Below are 21,084 nucleotides of genomic sequence, written 5' to 3' on the forward strand. Positions count from 1 at the left end.
AGAGAGAGAGGGAGACACAGAATCGGAAACAGGCTCCAGGCTCCGAGCCATCAGCCCAGAGCCTGACGCGGGGCTCGAACTCACGGACCGCGAGATCGTGACCTGGCTGAAGTCGGACGCCCAACCGACTGCGCCACCCAGGCGCCCCGGGACAGACACTCTTGACCAGAGCGCGGTCTGGAACAGCCGGGGTACAGAGTTTTTATAGCCGACCACATCGTCTTATCATCACCTGGTAACAGAACAAAGAAATAGTTCCCAGATGGGGGTGGAAACAGCCCCAATCCAATCAAACTAATCCAGTTGATTTTGCTTGAACTTTTGTTCCCTTGATTGATAGGACAAGGTTGTTATCTCTTAATCTACAGTGTTAAAACAAAGCTGTTATTTCTTAAGGCTACAGGTTAGCCCTATACTACAATTTAACCCTTACACAAGGTCTTCTGTTAAGTTTCTCAAGATCCACATAGGAGTGAAAACATACGGTATCTTTCTCTGACTGACTTACTTCACTTAGCATAATACCCTCCAGTTTCATCCACATTGCTGCAAATGGCCAGATTTCATTCTTTCTCATTGCCAAGTAGTATTCCATTGTGTATATAAACCACATCTTCTTTATCCATTCGTCAGTTGATGGACATTTAGGCTCTTTCCATAATTTGGCTATTGTTGAAAGTGCTGCTATAAACATTGGGGTACATGTGCCCCACGCATCCGCACTCCTGTATCCCTTGGGTAAATTCCTAGCAGTGCTATTGCTGGGTCATAGGGTAGTTCTATTTTTAGTTTTTTGAGGAACCGCCACATTGTTTCCCAGAGTGGCTCCACCAGTTTGCATTCCCACCAACAGTGCAAGAGGGTGAGGGAAGAGGTTTTTAATCATTAGATCTGTCTGATGTAATATGATGTGGGCTCTGGGAGCAAATGGTCAAGAAAGAATTCTTGAGACATTTTCAGTGCAAAAAAGTGTTATGCCCAGAATTCGTGATCCCCAAAGACCACCAGGGAGCCGAGTCCGATGCAAAAGCAAAGAGCCTTTATTCAAGCTAGTTCGAGCTCAATCCCCTACCTGCACCGACGCAGCGGTGAGATGCCGGAGAGAGAGCGAGTTTCAAAAGCACAAAGGTTTTATAGGGATCTAGGGGCGGTTGGTGGGATAATGGTCATGGCCTTAGCCGATTGGCTGGGGAAGGGTCAGAGTCCCGTTGCGCAGGTGGCTGGGTGTGGTTTGAACGGGAAGTTTGAACGGGTGAGCGGGAAGTTACTCAAGGGGAGGAAGCGTGGTCTGAGGTTTGAGCTGGAATTTCTTTCTGTGGTTTTCCCGGAAAAGGGGGCCATGTCGGGGATATAGTCACTCAAGATGGAGGACACAGAACAAAATGAAGTCGGCTGGCCTAGGTCCGCTCTTTCAAAAGGTGGTTTTACTAAAGCATGGGGACAGGACCCATGGGTACAAGGAGCCACCCAGGATTTGTGAGGAATGATTGGTTATACACTTTTAAGTTGAGGAGGGACACAGAGAAAGGAGGTTTCCAAAAGAATTTCCCTATGTTAAAGAAGACTTAATAGGATCCTGGAGGTCTTGCTATCTTAAAGCTAAGGTTGCTTTTTGCCTCTAGCAAGGCGTTAACTTTAAAAGACAATTGTTAGTTCCTGGATGAATGTCCTACTTTGCCTGTCTCAAGTATTTGTTAATGGGCTGCAAGTTGTAAGGAAATTTAATTTTAGTTACATTTCCTTTTGCCTTTATTCTCTTCCTCCTGTGCACTCACAGAATTCATTATTCACCATTTTGGGTGAAGAACCCAGTCTCTGCAGGTAGACACATCTGGCTTTATCCCCAAGCTATGGACAAGCCACTTTACCCCTCTGTACCACACTTCCTCAATTGTAAAATGGGGAAAACACAAAGTAGTTGTTGATATAAATATTGTTAAATTATTTTTTTAAACAGACAATTGTGATCCAGCCACTTTGGAAGATAGTTTGGCAGGTTTTGTTTTTTTTACAAAACTAAATGTGGTGTTACCATACTATCCAATAACAACACTTTTAGGGATTTACTCAACTGATGTGAATATTAAATTGTTGCATCCACACGACTCCTGAAACAGAATGCTACGGGCACCAGTGACAGTCACAACAAAGTTTATTACAATGAGAGGCAAGGCCAACCGATCCGGGACCAACACTCTTGATAAGAGTGCGGCCCCGAACAGCTGGGGTACAGAGTTTTTATAACTGATCACATCGTTTTATCATCACCTGGGAACAGAACAAAGAAACAGTTTCCAGATGAGTTAGAAACAGTTGCCTAATGAGGTGTTTACTTTAGACTTTCTGCCTCTAAGTTGCAACCAGTCGATCTCCTTGACCCTGCCTCTGATGCTCTTTTCTTTGAACTTTTGTTTCCTTAATTGGTGAAGCCTAATTTACAAGAGTATGAGGCGTAGTTTACCAGAGCAAAGCAAGGCTGTTAGCTCTTAACCTTCAGTGTCAACACAAAGCTGTTATTTTTCAAGCTAAGCATTAGCCCTACACTACAATTTAACCCTTACAAAATGATGAGGTTTTTGGGGTGACAGTGGGGTTTGTGGGGTCCGGAGCTGATGACCAAGAAAGAATTCTTGAAGACATCTTTGGTGCAAAAAGGTGATTTTATTAAAGCACGGGGAAAGGACCCGTGGGCAGAAAAGAGCTGCCCGGGGAACATGAGAAGAGACTGGTTATATACTGTGGAGGTCAAAGTCCTGGGGAAGTTTCCAATGGGATTTTCATATGTTATAGAGGACTCGCAGGATCCTGGAGGCCTACCTATTGTCAGGCTAAGGTTTTTCCCTCCAGCAAAGCATTAGCATTAAGCCATAAGGAGTTCCTGGAGAAACTTTTTACTCTGCCAACCTCAAGTATTTCTCAATGGGCTGCAGGTTATAAGGAAATTTAGTTCTACCTGTCATTTCCTTCTGCCTTTGTTTCTCACATCACTATGGAGGGGTGATGTTGGGGCACCAGGAAACGGAGTCTATAGTTTTCTGGAGATTAGGCTATTGATGAGATTGCTTTTTTCTTGTGATTTACTAAGATATTTGTAAATAGATGGAGACTCGGGTCCAGCATGACTGTGATCTCTCCCAGTTAACCATTTGTTTTTCCCCTTTCCTTTGTTCTTGGGCCGCCTGAGGAATATCACACATATCCCCCCTGTGGGGTGTGTGGGGTGTGTGGGGTGTGTGGGGGTATTTGCAGCCTGTCAGCTTGCCTTATGCTCCTTCATCACTAAATATACACATAAAACCTGCACCTGAATATTTACAGCAACTTTATTCATAATTGCCAAAATTTAAAAGGAACCAAGATATCCTTCAATAGGCGGATGGATAAACAAATCACACTATGGTATATTGTGTATAAACTGTACAATGAATATTACTCCACAATAAAAAGAAATGCGTCATCAAGCCATGAGAAGAATGGATAAATCTTAAATACACATTGCTAAGCGAAAGAAGCCAGTCAGCAAAGCCTACATATCTTAAGATTTCAATCTTGTGACATTCTGAACAAGGCAAACTATAGACAGTTAAACGGTCAATGGTTGACAGCAGTTTGGTGGTAAGGGTGAAAGAGGGTTGAATAGATGAAACACAAGGAGTTTTTTAGGGTGGTGAAACTATCCTGTGTGATACGGTATAGGAGGATGTATGACACTATGCATTTGTCAAAACCCATGGAATGTCACAGCACAAAGAGTGAATCTTACTGTGTGCAAATTAACCACAGAAAAAGAACCACTTAGGAGGCTGGTGGAATCCCAGCATGGAAGGCAGAATGTGACAAAACAGTCTAAAGGTTTTACAAATGTATGAAACAACCTTGCTGAAATGGATGGGGAAAAAAGGTGATGAGACAAGTAACAAGTCAAAAATCATTTGCTATATATGCGAGGGTTTATCTTTGGTCCCTCAATTCTATTACGTTGGTCTGTATGTATATCCTTATACCAAACTATTTTTTAAAATTCTCTATGCTATACTTTTCATCTCCATGACTTATTTATTTTATAACTGTAAGTTTGTATCTCTTAATCCACTTTACCTATTTAACACGCCACCCCTCTGGCAACCACCAGTTTGTTGTCTGTATTTTAAGAGTCTGTTTAGCTTTGTTTTGTTTCTTTGTTTGTTTTAGATTCTACATATGAGTGAAATCATGTGGCATTTGTCTTTTTCTGTCTGACTTATTTCATTTAGCTTAGTACAACCTAGGTACATCCATGTTGTCCCACATGGCAAGATTTCATTATTTTTTATGGCTGAGTAATATTTCATTGTACACAACATATACCATATCTTCTTTATCTGTTCATCTATCCATGGACACTTTGGGTTGCTTCTGTATCTTGGCTATTGTAAATAATGCTTCAATGAACATAGGGGTATATATATCTTTTCAAATGAGTGTTTTTGGTTTCTTTGGGCAAATACCCAGTAGTAAAATTACTGGATCATATGGTATTTCTATTTTTAATTAAAAATTTTTAAGTTTATTTATTTATTTTGAGAGAGATACAGAGAGAGAGGAGAGTACGGGCATAGAGAAAGGGGGAGAGAGAATTCTAAGCGGGCTCTGCACTGACAGCACAGAGTCCAACATGGGGCTTGAACTCATGAACTGTGAGATCATGACCTGAGCTGAAATCAAGAGTCAGATGCTTAACTGACTGAGCCACCCAGGCACCCCTCTATTTTTAATTTTTTGAGGAAACTCCATATTGTTTTTCATGGTGGGAAGTATAACCAAGCCTTTATGGGACCAGAGGGCACAAGTAAGCAACATGAACAGGTAGCCTAAGGCCTCTCTATTACACACAACAGTTGCTCCAGAATCCCTCCTCACTTTGTACCAAAGGCTGTATGGAGGTCCCATTTGACTAGCTGAAGGAGGAGGAAAATACTCAAGCTTGATTTATGGATGACTAGGCTCAGTATACAGGTACAAGGCAAAAATAGACCATAGATGATACATCATAGCTACTTTCAGGGTTGGTCTTGAAAGACAGTAGAGATGGAAGATCTTCCCAATGGGTGGGGCAGTAACCAGTGCTCTGCTCTATATGGAAGATAAAGTGGCCCAAGAGAAGAACACACATAGATTCCTGGGCAGTAATTAATGGTTTGGCTGTGGGGTAGATGTATGTTGATGGATGTGATGGTGAAAGTAATAGAGAAATCACTGATCCCCCAATATGCCACTATTCTTTGAGGCAGACAACTGGCCACTCAATGGCAGTTTAGCCACAGTGTACACTCTTTGTCCTGGAAAGGTCACTGGTTTGTCCTCACAGGGACAGATACATAATCTGGGTAAGGGTTTGTCTTTTCTGCCTGGAGAGTCTCAGCCAGCATCATTATCCAGCAGCCTATGGAATTCCTGATACATGTCATTTCATTCAACCAGGGGACCCATTTCACATGTAACGTTATGTAGGAGTCAGCAGGTGGCCATGGGATTCAGTGGTTGTATCACTTATTGCACCATCCAGAAGCAGCCAGCATCACAGAATACTGGAATGGTCTTCTACAGGCATAGCTGAAGCATCAGGTTGGAGAAAATACTCTGCAACAATGGGAATTCATTCCAGTTATACCCAATGACCCACTGGGAGGATATTATACTTCTCATCCTCATAACTCTGGGCTCTGCAGAGCTGGAGACCCTGGTTCTCAAAGGGAACATGCTTTTTCCAGGATCCACAGAAAAGGTCCCATTGAACTATAAGTTATGGCTGCCACCTGGATGCTTTGACCTCTTGTTGTCCAGGGACCATCGGGTTTGAAAAGGAGTCACTGTACTGGTAGGAGTAATTGACTCTGACCAGCTGGAAGAAGAGGTCAGGTCACTTTATTCAGTGGGGATGGGGCAATATGTACAGAGCACAGGTGAATTGTGGGAGCTTCCTTGTATTCCATTGCCCATTGCAGCTGTGAGTGGACACATGGAATGCCCTGCCATGAAGACAGCATTCCAAGGGCTCAGGACCCTCAGCAATAAGGTTTGGATTACACCACTGAGTTAGCCATCAAGACCTGCTGAGTTGAGAGCTGAGGGTCAGGTAAATTTAGAATGGATAGTGGAAGACAGAGAGGAGGAGTACCAGTTGCAACCTTGAGAACAACTGAAACAATGGGGTGTTGTAATTTATTCCACAAACTTCCCTCTTTTAAAGTTCTGCTCAGGAAACGAGGCCTGTGGAGCTATTCCCTGAACCTGTGTGGAGAAGCCAATATATATAGCACAAGGGGTGGACTGTAATGGCTGCAAAACACACCCCTTAGATCTCCTACTGTGGGAAGCACAATTGTCTGACTGCCCCAGCTGTGCTATGAGGTTTATCACATGTTAGTGCCAAGATGACTCTTCCCATGGGGCTGCTCTCAGCCAATGACTGAGCACAGCAAGGATACAGACTTGTTCCTTAGGATCACAGGACTCCTCTACTGGGTGATTGTTTTGTGTCCATCTCAGCTATTGATAGTGATGCTCTCAGCTAGGAATGTGAGGCACTCCTCTGGGGCTGTACAACTTGTGGTGGGCCCCCACAGACATTGCCCAGACTGGAGCCAGTGTTGTGGTCAGACTGGCCCTTGTGCTTCCTATTATGATTGCAAAACATACCTCAACAATAACCATCAGGGAGATTAAAAAAAAAAAAAAAAAGGTTTATTACTCACAGATTCTAGAGGGTACATGACATGCCCAGGGCCATACAGCAAGGTCATGGGTAGAGGGAGATAGAGCATGCACGAGGGGTTTTGCCTTTATTAGGGTCAAGGATGGGTTGTCTGTGGTTTTGAGGTTTCACTCTTCATTGGCAAATTAAAAACATAAGAACAGGAAATAGGGCACCAGAGGAGAAAAGCAGGGTCGCTCAATGGGCAGTCATATAGGTTATCCAGGGCTTAATAACACGGAGACTGCATGAATGGGGACTGCCTCTCTCCTTATCTGTTTGGTTAGCTAGTAACTGGATCACATAAGTTGGCAATATGTTTATTTCAGATGAATGTCCTTGAAATGGATGCCTTGGCAATCAAAAGTTTAATGTCAAGCACTTCTATTACAATTTTTAAAAAGCTTATTTTCAGACACAGACACTGTAGTGACTGATTTGAGGGCTCATTATCAGTCTTGTTAAAACTTTCTTAGAGCTATACACCAGCCTTTGATCTCCCTTACTTATTTCCTTCTTTCCCTCTCTCCTTCACAGGGTTTAGACCTGTACCCCAGGCTGATGGGTCCCTTGGCCTCCTCTGGCTCCCTCCCAGAGAATTCTCCCCAGTCAATCCTGTGCACCCCTAATCTCATCTTGGCATCTGTTCTTGGAGAACCTGGACTAACATAGCCAGTCATAGGTTCATAGCTTGTTGATGGTTCAAAGTAAGCATATCCATAGAACCAGCACCCAGATAAGGAAACAGAATGTGACCAGCAACCTGGAAGCCCTCCCAACTGTGTTTCCTTTTAGTTCCTATTCCTCAAAGAGAATCACTAATTTGACTTCCCAAATTATACCTTAGCATTGCCTGTTTTTGAACTTTGTATCAATTGACTCTGGATTGTTTTGTTAAGAACTGTGAAGGGTTCAAGGTGTTAACCCACTCTCACAGATATGTAATTTTATATATAAACACTGCAGAAACATGAGGCCTCTGGGTCAGGGAAAGAATTTTTGCTTGATACCCACAACCAGATCAATAGCTAGAGTAGCACTGTAGCATTGGTTCCCTGCACCTAGACCCACAGACAATTCAGTAACAGCTAATGGAGGCTTTCTGTGTGAGTGGTGAGTCATACTTCATAAGTGAGAGATGGAAAACAATGGATTTTCCCCACTTCTATATGTAGGAAAAAAGCAGCTGCCTTCTTCCCTCTTGAAAGAGAAACATCTCTGTTTATTGGACACTGAATGCAAAAGCTCCTAGGTACTTACCCTAATCTGACAGATTGTAAATACATCCTTCCAAGAACTGGATAAGCCCTAGTATCTGGCTCTTATGATGTAGAGATGTTTGGGGTATCTGGGCTTTATCCATTTTGACAAGTAAGTACATGGGGAGAATAGCACTCCAGTCTTCCTGGAACCTTGGGAGCTTAAGCCAGGGGCCTAGTTAGATTGTACCCAAGTGGCCTTCTCAGGGAAATAAGAGAAGTTTTATTATGCTTTTGGATAGGACTTAAATTAACTAGACAAATGGCTACAGATTAAACTCTCGTGATACCTGAAAAGTTGAATGTTGAAGTGAAAGTGAGCATTGCCTATCTTTATATCATATACATGTCCACATCTTAGGAGACTAGGGTTTTCTATAGGAGCACCGAGACAGCCATGGACGTTTTATTTCCTTCCATGTTGTTTTCTTTTTTGCCTGGCTTCTTTCATTCAACATTACGTTTATGAAATTCATCCTTATTGTTGTGTGAATGTCCATTCATTCTCATTGCTATACAGAATATGCCATACTTTATCCATGTTATTTTTGGTGGAGACTAGATAGTGCAAAAAGTTCACCAACTGGGAAGATAGGGAATAGTCCACACTTCTGACAATAATTACAAGTTCAGGGGTTCCCAAGATCATCCTCAGGTTTGATAATTTACTAGAAGGATGGATTTTCAAAACTCAGTGAAAGCTGTTATACTCATGTTTACAATTTATTACAGGCAAAGGATGCAGATTAAAATCAGCCAAGAGATGAGACATATAGGGTGGAGTCTAGGAAAGTACCAAAGGTAGAGTTTCAAATTATCCTCTCCTTGTAGACTCAAGACACTGTTAGTACATGGACTGTGATAGCTGATATATTTGGGTTTATGTCTTCTAACTTTTGTTCTATCTATTCACTTTTTCTAGGTTTCGCCCCCCATCCCTCTACTGCTTTTTGTTTTCTTTTGGATTCATTCTCCCCATACTAATTCTGTTTTTCTCTCTAATAGTTTATATACTGTTTCTGTTCTTCTAATGATTACCCCCAAATTTTAACTTACACCTTTGACTTAGCAGATCCTAAAGTTAATCATTATTTTATTCTTCTCAGGAAAAATACACAGACCTTTATTTCCTTTAATTCCAATCTGAACCCTCTACACTTATATACAATTGTACTTTATTTTTATCTTGATGTTATGCCCTGTATATTAGACATTATTTGCATTGTTTTACATAGTCAATATTTGTTTACATTTGTCCTCAAGCTTTTCATTTTCTTTGCTCTTGTTCTTTCTTACATCTTAGACTTTCCTTCTGTAAACATTTTCCTTCTTCTGGAGGTATGTTAGTGAGGTTCTGTTTCAGGTAAACTCTTGATTTTTGGTTGTCTTAAAATGTCTTCATTTTACCCAGTTTTTATTTTGAATGATAGATCCACTGGGTATAGAATTCCAGCCAATGGTATAGAATACCATTCCAATGGTGTATTCTCTCAACACAATGAAGACATTAATCTAGTGTGTTTTGGCTTCCATTGTTGCTAGTGAGAAGTTATCTGTCAGTAGAATTATTATTTCTTGTAGGAAATGTGTTTTGTTCTAGCTTCTTTTAGGATATTCTCTTTATCTTTGAATTTTTAGTTTTGTTATGGTGTATCTAAGTTTGGATTTGTTTATATTTCTCTGGCTTGAGATTCACTGGTATTCCTCATTCTGAGGATTTATATCTTTTCTCAACTGTAAAGTTGCTCTTCCTCCCACTTCCTTTCCATACTGTACTCTTCTGAAGGAAGTCACTATGCATAGCCCATACTTGTGGAGTGGGGAGTTATGCTCCCCCTTCAAGAAGGCAGAATATCTACACACATTATTTGGAGTTCTTCTGCATAAGATATTTGTCTCTTATCCATTTGTCTTAGTCTGTTAAGGCTGCTATAACAAAATACTGTAGACTAGGTGGCTTATAAACACTAGAAATTCATTTTTCACATTTCTGGAAGCTGGAAAGTCCATGATCAAGATGCCAGCAGATTTGATATCTGGGGAGGACCTGCTTTCTGGTTTGTAGACAGTTGTCTTTTCACTGTGTTCTTCACATGGCTGAAGGAGTAAAGGAGCTTCCTGGGGTGTTTTTTATAAGGGGACTAATTCCACTTATGAGGGCTCCTAATCACCTCCCAAAGGCCCCACCTCCAAATACCATCACATTGGTTGCAGATTGGATTAAGTTTCAATACATGAATTTTGGGAAGACATAAATGTGCAGCCTATGGCACCATTTGTTTACTTATTCAATCATTTATTAAATCAGTATGGACTTAATGATATTGTTGTTTTGGGAGTTATATTCTAATACTTCTTTATTTTGTTGCTCAGATTGTTCCAGCTTAGGCCATTAGGGGGTTCTTTTCATTGACTTCTCTATTCCCTTGGCACACTCCATCAGATGCATACATGCCTCTCTCTCTGTGTGTGTGTGTGTGTGTGTGTGTGTGTGTGTGAGAAAGAGAGAGAGAGAGAGGGCTGGCGTGTACACACTTCTTTACTTTCTGGCACTATAAGGTGTTCCAGGCTCATCTTGTATACTTCTTGCCCCAGTCCTAGAATCAGGCTATTTTCCAGGGAGCCCTCCTCTCTCTTATTGGAGAATAGTATTATAAATCAAAATCTGGGCACTAGGTAATCTTACTGCTACTGTGGTGTCTTTGCTTCTAGGCCTTCACAGCTGATAGCAAAAAATATATGTATGTACGCTGTTAACCTTAGAAGTAAAAGTGCCAATTATTTTACCGGCAAAAGATGGCTATATTTGGTAATAGCTGAGAATTGCAATCCAGGACAGGCAAGCTACAGCAAAACCATAAGTGAGTCAGGAGAACAAATGAGAGGAACACTTTTTTATAGAGAAAAGGGGGATTTGGAAGGGCTGTTGTAAATAGTCCATTGGAGTAGACTGGGAGTTCTAAGAATAGTGGCTTCTTATTTGCTGAACTTTGACTGTCTCTCATTGGCTATGTGGTTGCCAGGGGAGGAGGAAATCTTCCTTCCTCCAGCTAGGACACTAGGGTATCCACGTGCAAAGTCTCTTAGAGGGTCTGCAACTGAAGACAAGTGGTAGGCCACGAGAGCTCCCCCTGCTGGCTTCCCAATGCCATTGTAAACAAGGTTTCCTTTTTTTAATTTTCACAATACTGTTCTATTTTGTACACACAAATCTATACATATTCTATATGTAACCATCTTTGTCTACGTTGAGCTAAATATGACTTCATAGTGATGTCTCCAGCGCTAATCCGTTATCATCTGGATCATTCTAACCTCCCCTTGCTTATCTGTAAATTCCCACTCCAGCTGTGAGAAACCTACCTTCCATAATCTGCCATCCATTTACTTAATTGTTCAGTTCCAGTACACATGCCTAATAGTATCAGAATTAACTCATACCCTCATGATATACAACTTAGAGTACAGTGCTTATGTGCAAATCCTTTTGCCATTATTCTTACGATCCCACTCATTTTCAAAGTTTCTTAGGTCAGCATCCTTTCCTCCACCCCTTCAGTGAGGTTGTTTCATATATTGGTAATACAGACTAGATTGCTTATCACATTCTGCTTTCTATCCTGGAATCTCCTGATCTCCTCAATCATTTTTTTTAATTTGCATGCACTAAGTTCACTCTATGTGTTGTAAAGTTCTATAAGTCTTGAGAAATACATATATTATGTATCCACCATATTACTATCATACAGAATAGTTTTACTGTGCTAAAAAAATGCCCTGTTATTGCTTTACCTATTCAATCTCCCTACCCTAGCTTCTTCCCCCTAATCTCTGGGAACTCCTGATCTTACTATCTCTATAGTTTTGCCTTTCCTAGAATGTTATATTACAATCATATACTAGGTAGACTTTTCAGACTCTCTTCTTTCTTCACTCATTAATAGGCCTTTAGGTTTCATTTGTGTGTCTTTGTGGCTTGTTTTCCCATTTCTTTTGATTGCTGTTTAAATTTATACCATATTTCATTATATATGTGTGTGAGAATTTGTTTATCCATTTACCCATTAAAGAATATCTTGGGGGATGGTGCCTGGGTGGCTTAGTCAGTTAAGCATCTGACTTCAGCTGAGGTCATCATCTCGCGGTTCATGGGTTTGAGCCCCGGCTCTGGCTCTGTGCTGACAGCTCAGAGCCTGGGCCTGCTTCCCTCTCTCTACCCTTCCCTCACTCATGCTCTCTCTCTTTCTCTCTCTCTCTCTTTCTCTCTGTCTCAAAAATAAATAAACATTAAAAAAATTTTTTTTTAAATATCTTGGTTGCTTCCAGTTTTTGATAATTATGAATAAAGTTGTTGTAAAGTTACACATGAAGAATTTTGTGTGGACCTCCAGTTGGGTAAATAGCTAGGAATATGACTGCAGGATCTGATAGTAAGACTATGTTTTGCTTTTAAGAAACTGCCAAACTGTCTTCCAAAGTGACTGTTCCACCTTGCATTCCCACCAACAATGAATGTCAGTTTCTGTTGATCTGCAGACTCACCAGCATTTGATGTTATCAGTGTTTTGGATTTTGAGCACTATTGGTGTGTAGTGGTATCACTGTTGTTTGAATTTGCAATTTCCTAATGACATATGACATGGAGCATCTTTTCAGATGCTTATTTGCCATTTATATATCATCTTTGATGAGGTGTCTGTTCAGGTCTTTTGCCCATTTTTAAAATGGATTGCTTGTTTTCTTAATGTTGAGTTTTAAGAGTTCTTCGTATATTTTGGATAACAGTCTTTTACCATAAATGTCTTTTGCAAGTATTTCCTCCCAGTTTATGGCTTGTCTTCTCGTTCTCTTGACTGTGTTCTCAGCAGAGCAGAAGTTTTTAATTTTAATGAAGCTCAGCTTATCAGTTATTTCTTTCACAGATCATGACCTTGATGTTGTATCTAAAAAGTCATCACCTCAGGGTGCCTGGCTGTCTCTGTCAGTAGAGCATGTGACTCTTGATCTTTGGATTATAGGTTTGAGCCCCATGTTGGAGGTAAAGATTACTTTTAAAAAATTTAAAAATCTTAAAAAATGAAAATAAGAAATAAAAAGTTATTGCCTCTTCTAGAAGTTTTATAGCTTTGTATCTTATATTTAGCTCTCATTTTTTTTAATAAGACATATCCCTACATAGACTTTTTTTTTTTTTTTTTTTTTTTTGCTTATGGACATCCAATTTGTTCTAGCACATTTGTTGTACTAGAACACAAAATTACTATCCTTTTTCCATTGTCAATTTCCTTTGCTTCTTTGTCAAGATATCAGTGGACAATTTTTGTGTGGGTCTATTTCTGGGGTCTTTATTCTGTTCCATTAGCCAATCCATTGATTATTTCACCAGTTCTATACCATATATATATTTGTTAATGTTTATTTATTTTTGAGAGAGAGAGAGAGAGAGACAGAGCGTGAGCAGGAGAGGGGCAGAGAGAGAGGGAGACACAAAATCTGAACCAGGCTCCAGGCTCTGAGTGGTCAGCATTAGCTCAGAACCTGACACAGGGCTCAAACCCATGAATCACGAGATGATGACCTGAGCAGAAGTCAGACGCTTAACTGACTGAGCCACCCAGGTGCCCCAACACCACTTGATTATTGTAGCTTTATAGTAAATCCTGAAATTAGATAGTGTCAGTCCTTCAACTTTGTTCTTTTTCAGTAGTTGATTATTCTCAGTATTTTGCTTCTCCATGCAAGCTTTAGAATCAGTTTATCAACATCCACAAAATAGCTTACTGGGATTTTGAATGGGGTCATTCGAATTTCTAGATCACATTGACATCAGTGTCACCATGACATCTTAACAATATTGAATCTTCCAGTCCATGGACACAGGATATTTCTCCATTTATTTAGATCTTCCTTGATTTATTTTATCAATATTTTAGAGTTTTCTACGTATAGATCCTATACATTTTTTTTAAGTAGGCTTCGGTTTGAACTCATGACCCTGAGATCAAGAGTTGCATGCTCCACCAACTGAGCCAGCCCAGAGCTCCAATCCCATACATATTTTGTTCAGTTTACTGTTCACATTGTCTTATCTCTTTGACTTTTGGAATTCTTTGAAGCCTAGGTTTGAAGTACATTCTTTTATTTTTTTATTATTTTTTTTATTTTTTGAGGTAGAGAGAGAGTGAGCGAGCTGGAGACGGGCAGAGAGAGAGGGAGACACAGAATCTGAAAACAGGTTCCAGGCTTTGAGCTGTCAGCACAGAGACTGACTTGGGGCTCAAACCCACGAATGGCGAGATCTTGACCTGAGCCGAAGTTGAACACTTAACTGACTGAGCCACCCAGGTGCCCCTGAAGTACATTCTTAAAGACCTACCATTTCCTTCTGCCATGTGCTGAGATGGTTGTCCAAGCCCATTTCTTATAAAATGGGAGTGTAATACTGTACTCCTAGGTTTCTCATTAGGATCAGATGAGAATGTTTGTGAACTGCTTAGCACAGTGGTAGGCATATGGTTCAAGCTCATTCCATTTTAGTGCTTATTAATGGCTAACTATCAAAATCCAGGAAAGAATGCTACAGGGGAAGAGTTAAATGTCCACTTAGCAAGTTTCCCATCTCCAAAGGTCTGGATTCCAGGTTACTAAGAGAAAACAGACTTGCACGTGACACAAGACTGTTAGACTATCTTAATCCATGCAATGCTGGGCAACATCAGACAATCTGAGTAATCCTGTCTGACAGCCTTTCCTTCTTTTTTTTTTTTTATTGTAGTTTTTTTTTTCAATATATGAAATTTATTGTCAAATTGGTTTCCATACAACACCCAGTGCTCATCCCAAAAGGTGCCCTCCTCAATACCCATCACCCACCCTCCCCTCCCTCCCACCCCCCATCAACCCTCAGTTTGTTCTCAGTTTTTAAGAGTCTCTTATGCTTTGGCTCTCTCCCACTCTAACCTCTTTTTTTTTTTTCCTTCCCCTCCCCCATGGGTTTCTGTTAAGTTTCTCAGGATCCGCATAAGAGTGAAAACATATGGTATCTGTCTTTCTCTGTATGACTTACTTCACTTAGCATCACACTCTCCAGTTCCATCCACGTTGCTACAAAGGGCCATATTTCGTTCTTTCTCATTGCCATGTAGTACTCCATTGTGTATATAAACCACAATTTCTTTATCCATTCATCAGTTGATGGACATTTAGGCTCTTTCCATAATTTGGCTATTGTTGAGAGTACTAGTATAAACATTGGGGTACAAGTGCCCCTATGCATCAGTACTCCTGTATCCCTTGGCTAAATTCCTAGCAGTGCTATTTTCCTTCTTTCACCTGAAACTCCCTCCATCCTCAAAGGCTGGTTGTTCTGACCAGGACCCTTGGAGAGAACACACTGGATCCCTGCTGGCAGGTCCCAAGAGAACTTCTCAGACAGATCCTTGGGACTGTTTTGAATCTGCAGGCTCCTCTGTGGAGCAGAGCAACTATGGGGGTCTGACCACACAAACAGAGAGGTTATTGAAGTATTTGGCAAAAGGCTGTGGTTAGATGAAACGTAAACCAAGCAGTGTTTTGATAGACTCAATGCATTGCAGAGCTGCGTGAGAGGGGTCAACTTCAGACCTGGACAGCAAAGTGGACCCAGAGTCCTGTTCCCTTGGAGATTACAAGGATGAGTGTGTAATGTTGTGTCCAGAAACTCCTGACCTGAGGCTGCTTCTCTGTGTCAAAGTGAGTTAGCTCCTCCAGGCATGTTTCTTTCTTATAATTATGATTTCAAATAGCAAATTTATGATTTTAGGGGGAAAACAAAGAAATCTCAGTAAAAAAGTAATAGTCACTCAAAGAACATGATTATTGGGACACTTTATAGCTGTAACATGACCTTGGGAAAAATGTTTCCTGTTAACATTGCAGCTGACTTTATCGGTACCTGTCCCGATGCATGGACAGGGCAGACTTTCACTTGTTCATTCCAAGCTAACTTTTACTTTCTTGGTGTATATCCCTAAGTAGAAATCCTGAACCAAACATTTTAGTCATCTTTCTTTTTCACTTTTCTAGATGGTATTACCTAAAACAGCCCAGCTTTGCCCCCAGTGATTCTGTTTCTGATAAGCTATGGGATATGTGCCTCCTCCCTGGTTGGTCACCACAGTACTTTTGAGTCTGTGGGAATCAGAGGTGGTCCTCCTAAAGGAAACTGTTTCTCACCAGAGGCTGGGGGATGGGGAGTTCCTCCATCATGGTCACCTCCTCCAGGCTGCCTTCCTGGAAGTGGCAGGAATCAGAATCACCACCACCCACCACAGGCAGAGGGTTGGGGGGCCAGGATGGTCCTGTCCCAGATCAAGACAACTCCATTGCACAGAAATTGCTGAGGGTCCCCTGGAAGTCCAAACCTGAGAATCTGCAGATGTTGGGCCTCCAGCTGGCCTCCCTCCTTCCCGAGAACCTCACTCCTATGGGCCACACCCAGTCTTCTTGCACCAGAGAATCTAATTTTAATTTGTAAAGTATTTCTGTAAACAGATACATATACTTGTATTTATCAATGTCAAGAGCTTGAATTGTGATAAGTCAGGCACAAAACCAGATTATCTTGAAAGGCTAAACCTTGGCAATTAGCCATAATATGACTGCATTCCTCATTAGAGGAAATGATTATAGGTGTTTTAAGATCATAACATTTTCACAAGTTGAGCTGGAAAGGAGCTTAGAATGATCTCATCCAACCCTGTCATCTCACACAGAAGAAACTATTTCAAACTCAGAGAGGTTAAGTGACCCGGCCAAGGCCACACAGTACCACCAGGGTTAACTTTTAGACATTGATTCTCCTGTGTAGTTAGGCAGATGAGGAATCCTTTGTTCTCTCTTCTCCTTACAGATTTTTTTAAGGTTACTTTCCTAGACCTCACAAGTAGCCCTGCTACCCAGGGCTTCGTGTCTCAAATGATTAAATCCTGTTCCTTGTTTCGTTTTGTCTTCAGGAGGCCTCCAGCTTTCCTGGCCGGTTGAGAAAACTGGCCTGGGTCCAGCCCCTCCCACCCCCAACTCTGGGCGGGCAGACAGAGAACAGCTGACACCAGCAGTCACTCATGTGACCACTACAGCTTTCTGTTTGCTCCCTGTCCCAGAACTGGGTGAGCACTTCCAGGGTCTCCTTCTGTTGGGGGTGGGGGGTACCAGGTAGGCACCCCAGTCCTTCCTGTCCACAGCTGGAACAGTGAAAGGGATACCACACAGGCACAGTTGGACAAACTTGGGCAGATCAGATGTCAGGCCTTCTGTGCTTGCCCAGGGCTCTTTAGGCAGCAAGACAGAATGTGGCTGGCCTCAAGGTGTCTCATACCATTCCTACTTGCCCCCCCCCCCCCCCCCCCCCCCCCCCCGGTGCCGTTCCCTACCTCCAGGAAGACTGGTCTGCCCTTCCTTCCTCTGTTCTTTGCCCTTCCTTTTCCCTCAGCTACAGATCTTTTCCTCTTTCTCTCTGTTGACTTAGCAGTTTGCTGCTTGGTGTGGAGGGATTAATCAGTGACAGGAAGCTGCCTCTTCTAGAGCCGTGACCAGCTGTGGTTAGGAAAGCCTCTGCAAGACCAGCCCTAGGAGTCTGTCCAGCTTCCCGCCTGCTGCTCACCCACCTGCTCCTGCCATGGGGCACCTTGGGGTCCTCCTCTTCCTGCTTGGGGGCCTGGGGGCTCTCGCTGATATTTGCGGTGAGTAACAAGATCTACCCTGCGCCTCTTTTCTCCTGGGTCCTTAGGAGGGAGGACTATAATGTCCGAGCCCCTGATTATATAATACCTGGGGAAGTAGGCTGGGGTGTGTGGGAGGGTGTACTATATCTGCCCCTTTGGGCTTCATTAACAGTTGGGACTTAGCTGGACCTCAGTGTTTGACACACTATAATGAGATTAGTTATAGTTGACCCTCGAAAAACATGGGTTAGGGCTGACAACCCTCCATGCAGCCAAAAATCCATGTATAACTTTTGACTCCCCTAAAACTTAACTACCAATAGCCTACTGTTGACTGGAAAGAAACCTTACTGATAAGGTAAACAGTCAATTAACACATGTTTTGTATGTTATATGTATTATATACTGAATTCTTATGATAAAGTAGGCTAGAAAAAAATATTATTAAGAAAATCACAAGGTAGGGGCATAGGGGCACCTGGGTGGCTCAGTCAGTTAAGCGTCCGACTTTGGCTCAGGTCACGATCTCACAGTTCATGAGTTGGAGCCCTGCGTCGGCCTTGGGCTGACAGCTCAGAGCCTGGATCCCACTTCTGATTTTGTGTCTCCCTCTGTCTGCCCCTCCGCTGTTTGCACTCTGTCTCTTGCATTGTCTCAAAAATAAATAAACATTAAAAAAATATTAAAAACAAAAAAGAAAATCACAAGGTAAAGAAAGTACTTTTTTTTTAAGTTTATTTATTTTGAGACAGAGAAAGAGTGTGAGCAGGGGAGGGGCAGAGAGAGAGGGAGAGAGAGAATCCCTGCACTGATAGTGCAGAGCCAGATTGGGGCTCGAACCCACAGACTGTGAAGTCATGACTTGAGCTAAAACCAAGAGTCAGGCACTTAAGTGACTGAGCTACCCAGGCACTGCAGAAAATACATTTAAAGTACTATACTGTATTAAGAAAAATTCACATATAAGTGGACCCGTGCAGTTCAAACACGTGTTGTTGAAGGGTCAACTGTGTATGTCTGATAGCCCACCATGCAAAAATGCTCCCATTCATTCACTCATGGGTTTATTTATTCATTCAACATGCATTGACTAAGACTTCTCTGTGTCAGTGCAGTGTTAGACTTTAGGGAAAGACCAAGGAGCAAGACAGTTCCCGTCCTTGTCTTCCTAGTCCATCTGTTCTAGTAAAGGGTACAGACAAAAGAAGTCAAGAGACAAATCAGTGCTGTATTTGGGGGCCGTGGTAAGCACCAAAGGAAGTGAGCCAGGCATGGAGGTGGAGAGCTGGGGGCCACTGATTCAGGAAGAGTGTTCAGGAAAGGATTTCCGAGGACCAGGGGTGACAGGGGGATTGAGGCCCAGAGGAAGAAAAGGAGCTGGCAAGAAAAGGAGTGTGTTTGGGGGGTAGAACGGGCATCCCAGGCAGAGGGAAGCTAGTATGCAGTCACTGTTACAGGAGACAAGCCCGAGAGAGGCACAGGTGGCAGGTCATGGCAAGGCATTTGCATACTAGCATAGGAGCCTGGCTGCTTCAGCTCTGTGTGCCCGTGTCCCCAGGAGTCTCTCTGGGAACCCTTGGGAGTCTGAGCACACAGGCCTGGGGCTATTTGTGCACTGGTGATGGGCAGAAAGCAGAAGGCAGGCAGGGAAGCCTCTGTATTCTGGGGCTACCCACCTCTCCTCCCTCCTTATATTCTGCCCATGGCCTTACACTGTGCAATATGCTTTCACTCCCAGTGTCTCTTGTGATCTTTGGAGAAATCGAGAGGCAGGTTCAGTCATGTCCAAGTGACAGATGAGTCTGTCAAGGGTTGGAGGAGCCTGGTGACCTGTTGGGGCTTTGCTGGACTCAGTTCTCAGAATTCCAGGCCAGGGTCTTCCCTGAGCACCAGGAGCCTCCAACCTGTGTTCCATAAGTGCAACCAGACCCCTCACTATTGGATCTTGGTTCCTGTCTAGATAGTCCCCAGGGGAGACCTGGGACCCAGTCCTCATCCTCACTGGGCATGAACCATTCAATAGTGGGCCCATAGTCTAGACAGAAGCCCTGGGCAGGATTTGGGGGTACAGCCCACTACTGCTGAGCCACTTACCTGCCCAACCCTCATTCCCTCACCTGCAAAATGGTCTAAGAATGTTTCCTGGCCTTCCTCCTTGGTGTGGTGTGAAGGATCCCACAACATCTGCTTTACCAGCTTAAAGCTCTGTGCAGTTGTGAAATTGACAAGGATGCTGCACTAATGCTTGCCCAGGGTAGGCTTCTATGCTTCTGAATGTCAAAGCCAGTCAGCTGGCAACGCTGGGTGGCCCTGTGAGCAGGAGGCACCATGGGAGGGAGCTTGCCCAGTGCCACTTTTATTACTGAGGTGAATCTGCCTGGCTCCTTCCTTTTAAGGAGGCTGAATTGTGGTTATCAGCCTCTCTTTATAGCTCTGGCTCCTCTTTTTATCACTTGTAACCCCAGGGCTGACTCATCTGCTGGAGGTCAAAGCCTGGAGTGGGGGTGAGGCTCCCCTACCAGTTTGAAGAAAAGAGAGAGGGAAAGAGAGTTACAGAGAGACAGATGACCAGAGAGATAGGCTGAAAGAGGTAGAGACTAAGACAGGTCCAGAGAGAATGAGGGAAATACCTACAGAAATGGAAGCAGATACAGAAAGGCACTGAGAAAGAGAAAGAGAAAGAAAAGTCACCCTTACCCCTTACCCCCACCACCTCCACAGGTAGCAACAAATACCTGTGACTTTTGGGAAAAGAGGCATAAGATGGTGGGACCCATTAGGCACCTGGCTAGCTCAGTCTGTAGAACATGGGACTCTTGATCTTAGGGTCGTGAGTTCGAGCCCCACGTTGAGGGTAGAGATTACTTTAAAAAAAAAAAAAATGGTGGGACCCAAACCAAGAAAGGTGGGCCTGTATGAGAGGAACCCTGTCCTCGTATCAGAAGGCCCAAGAGGCAGGTGAAGAGCTCTGGTTGGCAGTTTCATTGCTGAATCTCCTGGGAGGGGTGGCCTGCCCAGCATCCTGAGATGTGGCCCAGTGGACGTAGCTGGAGCCCTACAGCAACTGGGAGGCAGTAAATGGGGAAAAGTCCAAAGTGCCTCCAGGGCCACCTACTGAGCTCAAGTTTCCTTCCCTAAGGGTGGAAGGCAGCAGTCAGCTGGAGCTAGAAAATATCCCTGAGGCTTCCCCTGGTATGTCAGCATTTTGGTTACACAGTTTCAGGCAAATCCCAAAGCACACAGAGAAATGGTTGTAAACGATGATGGCTTTCCAAGGATTCACCCCTCAATCTCAGGTCCCCTTCACCTAAACAGATGTGATAGGAAAAGCATTATTTTGAGATCTATACAGAGGAAGCTCACCAGGCAGCCCCAGTTAGCCATAGGCAGC

At 42.8% G+C, this 21,084-nt stretch overlaps 1 protein-coding gene across 3 annotated transcripts in view; it reads left to right on the forward strand.

Annotated features, from left to right (window-relative positions):
* The window catches only part of TCN2 (transcobalamin 2), a 42,492-nt gene that overhangs the window by 11,065 nt on the left and 10,343 nt on the right, over positions 1 to 21,084 (forward strand). The window contains exons 2-4 of one of the 3 annotated variants that reach the window (XM_049619001.1): positions 15,588 to 15,723; positions 16,986 to 17,138; positions 17,498 to 17,711. In XM_049619001.1, the coding sequence (XP_049474958.1) occupies positions 17,648 to 17,711 (64 nt within the window). In that variant the 5' untranslated portion in view covers positions 15,588 to 15,723; positions 16,986 to 17,138; positions 17,498 to 17,647. The other 2 variants (XM_049619000.1, XM_049619002.1) reach the window with 2 other exon arrangements.

Source organism: Panthera uncia (genome assembly GCF_023721935.1).
Source record: "Panthera uncia isolate 11264 chromosome D3 unlocalized genomic scaffold, Puncia_PCG_1.0 HiC_scaffold_8, whole genome shotgun sequence".
In the NCBI taxonomy this organism is placed as follows: Eukaryota; Metazoa; Chordata; class Mammalia; order Carnivora; family Felidae; genus Panthera; species Panthera uncia.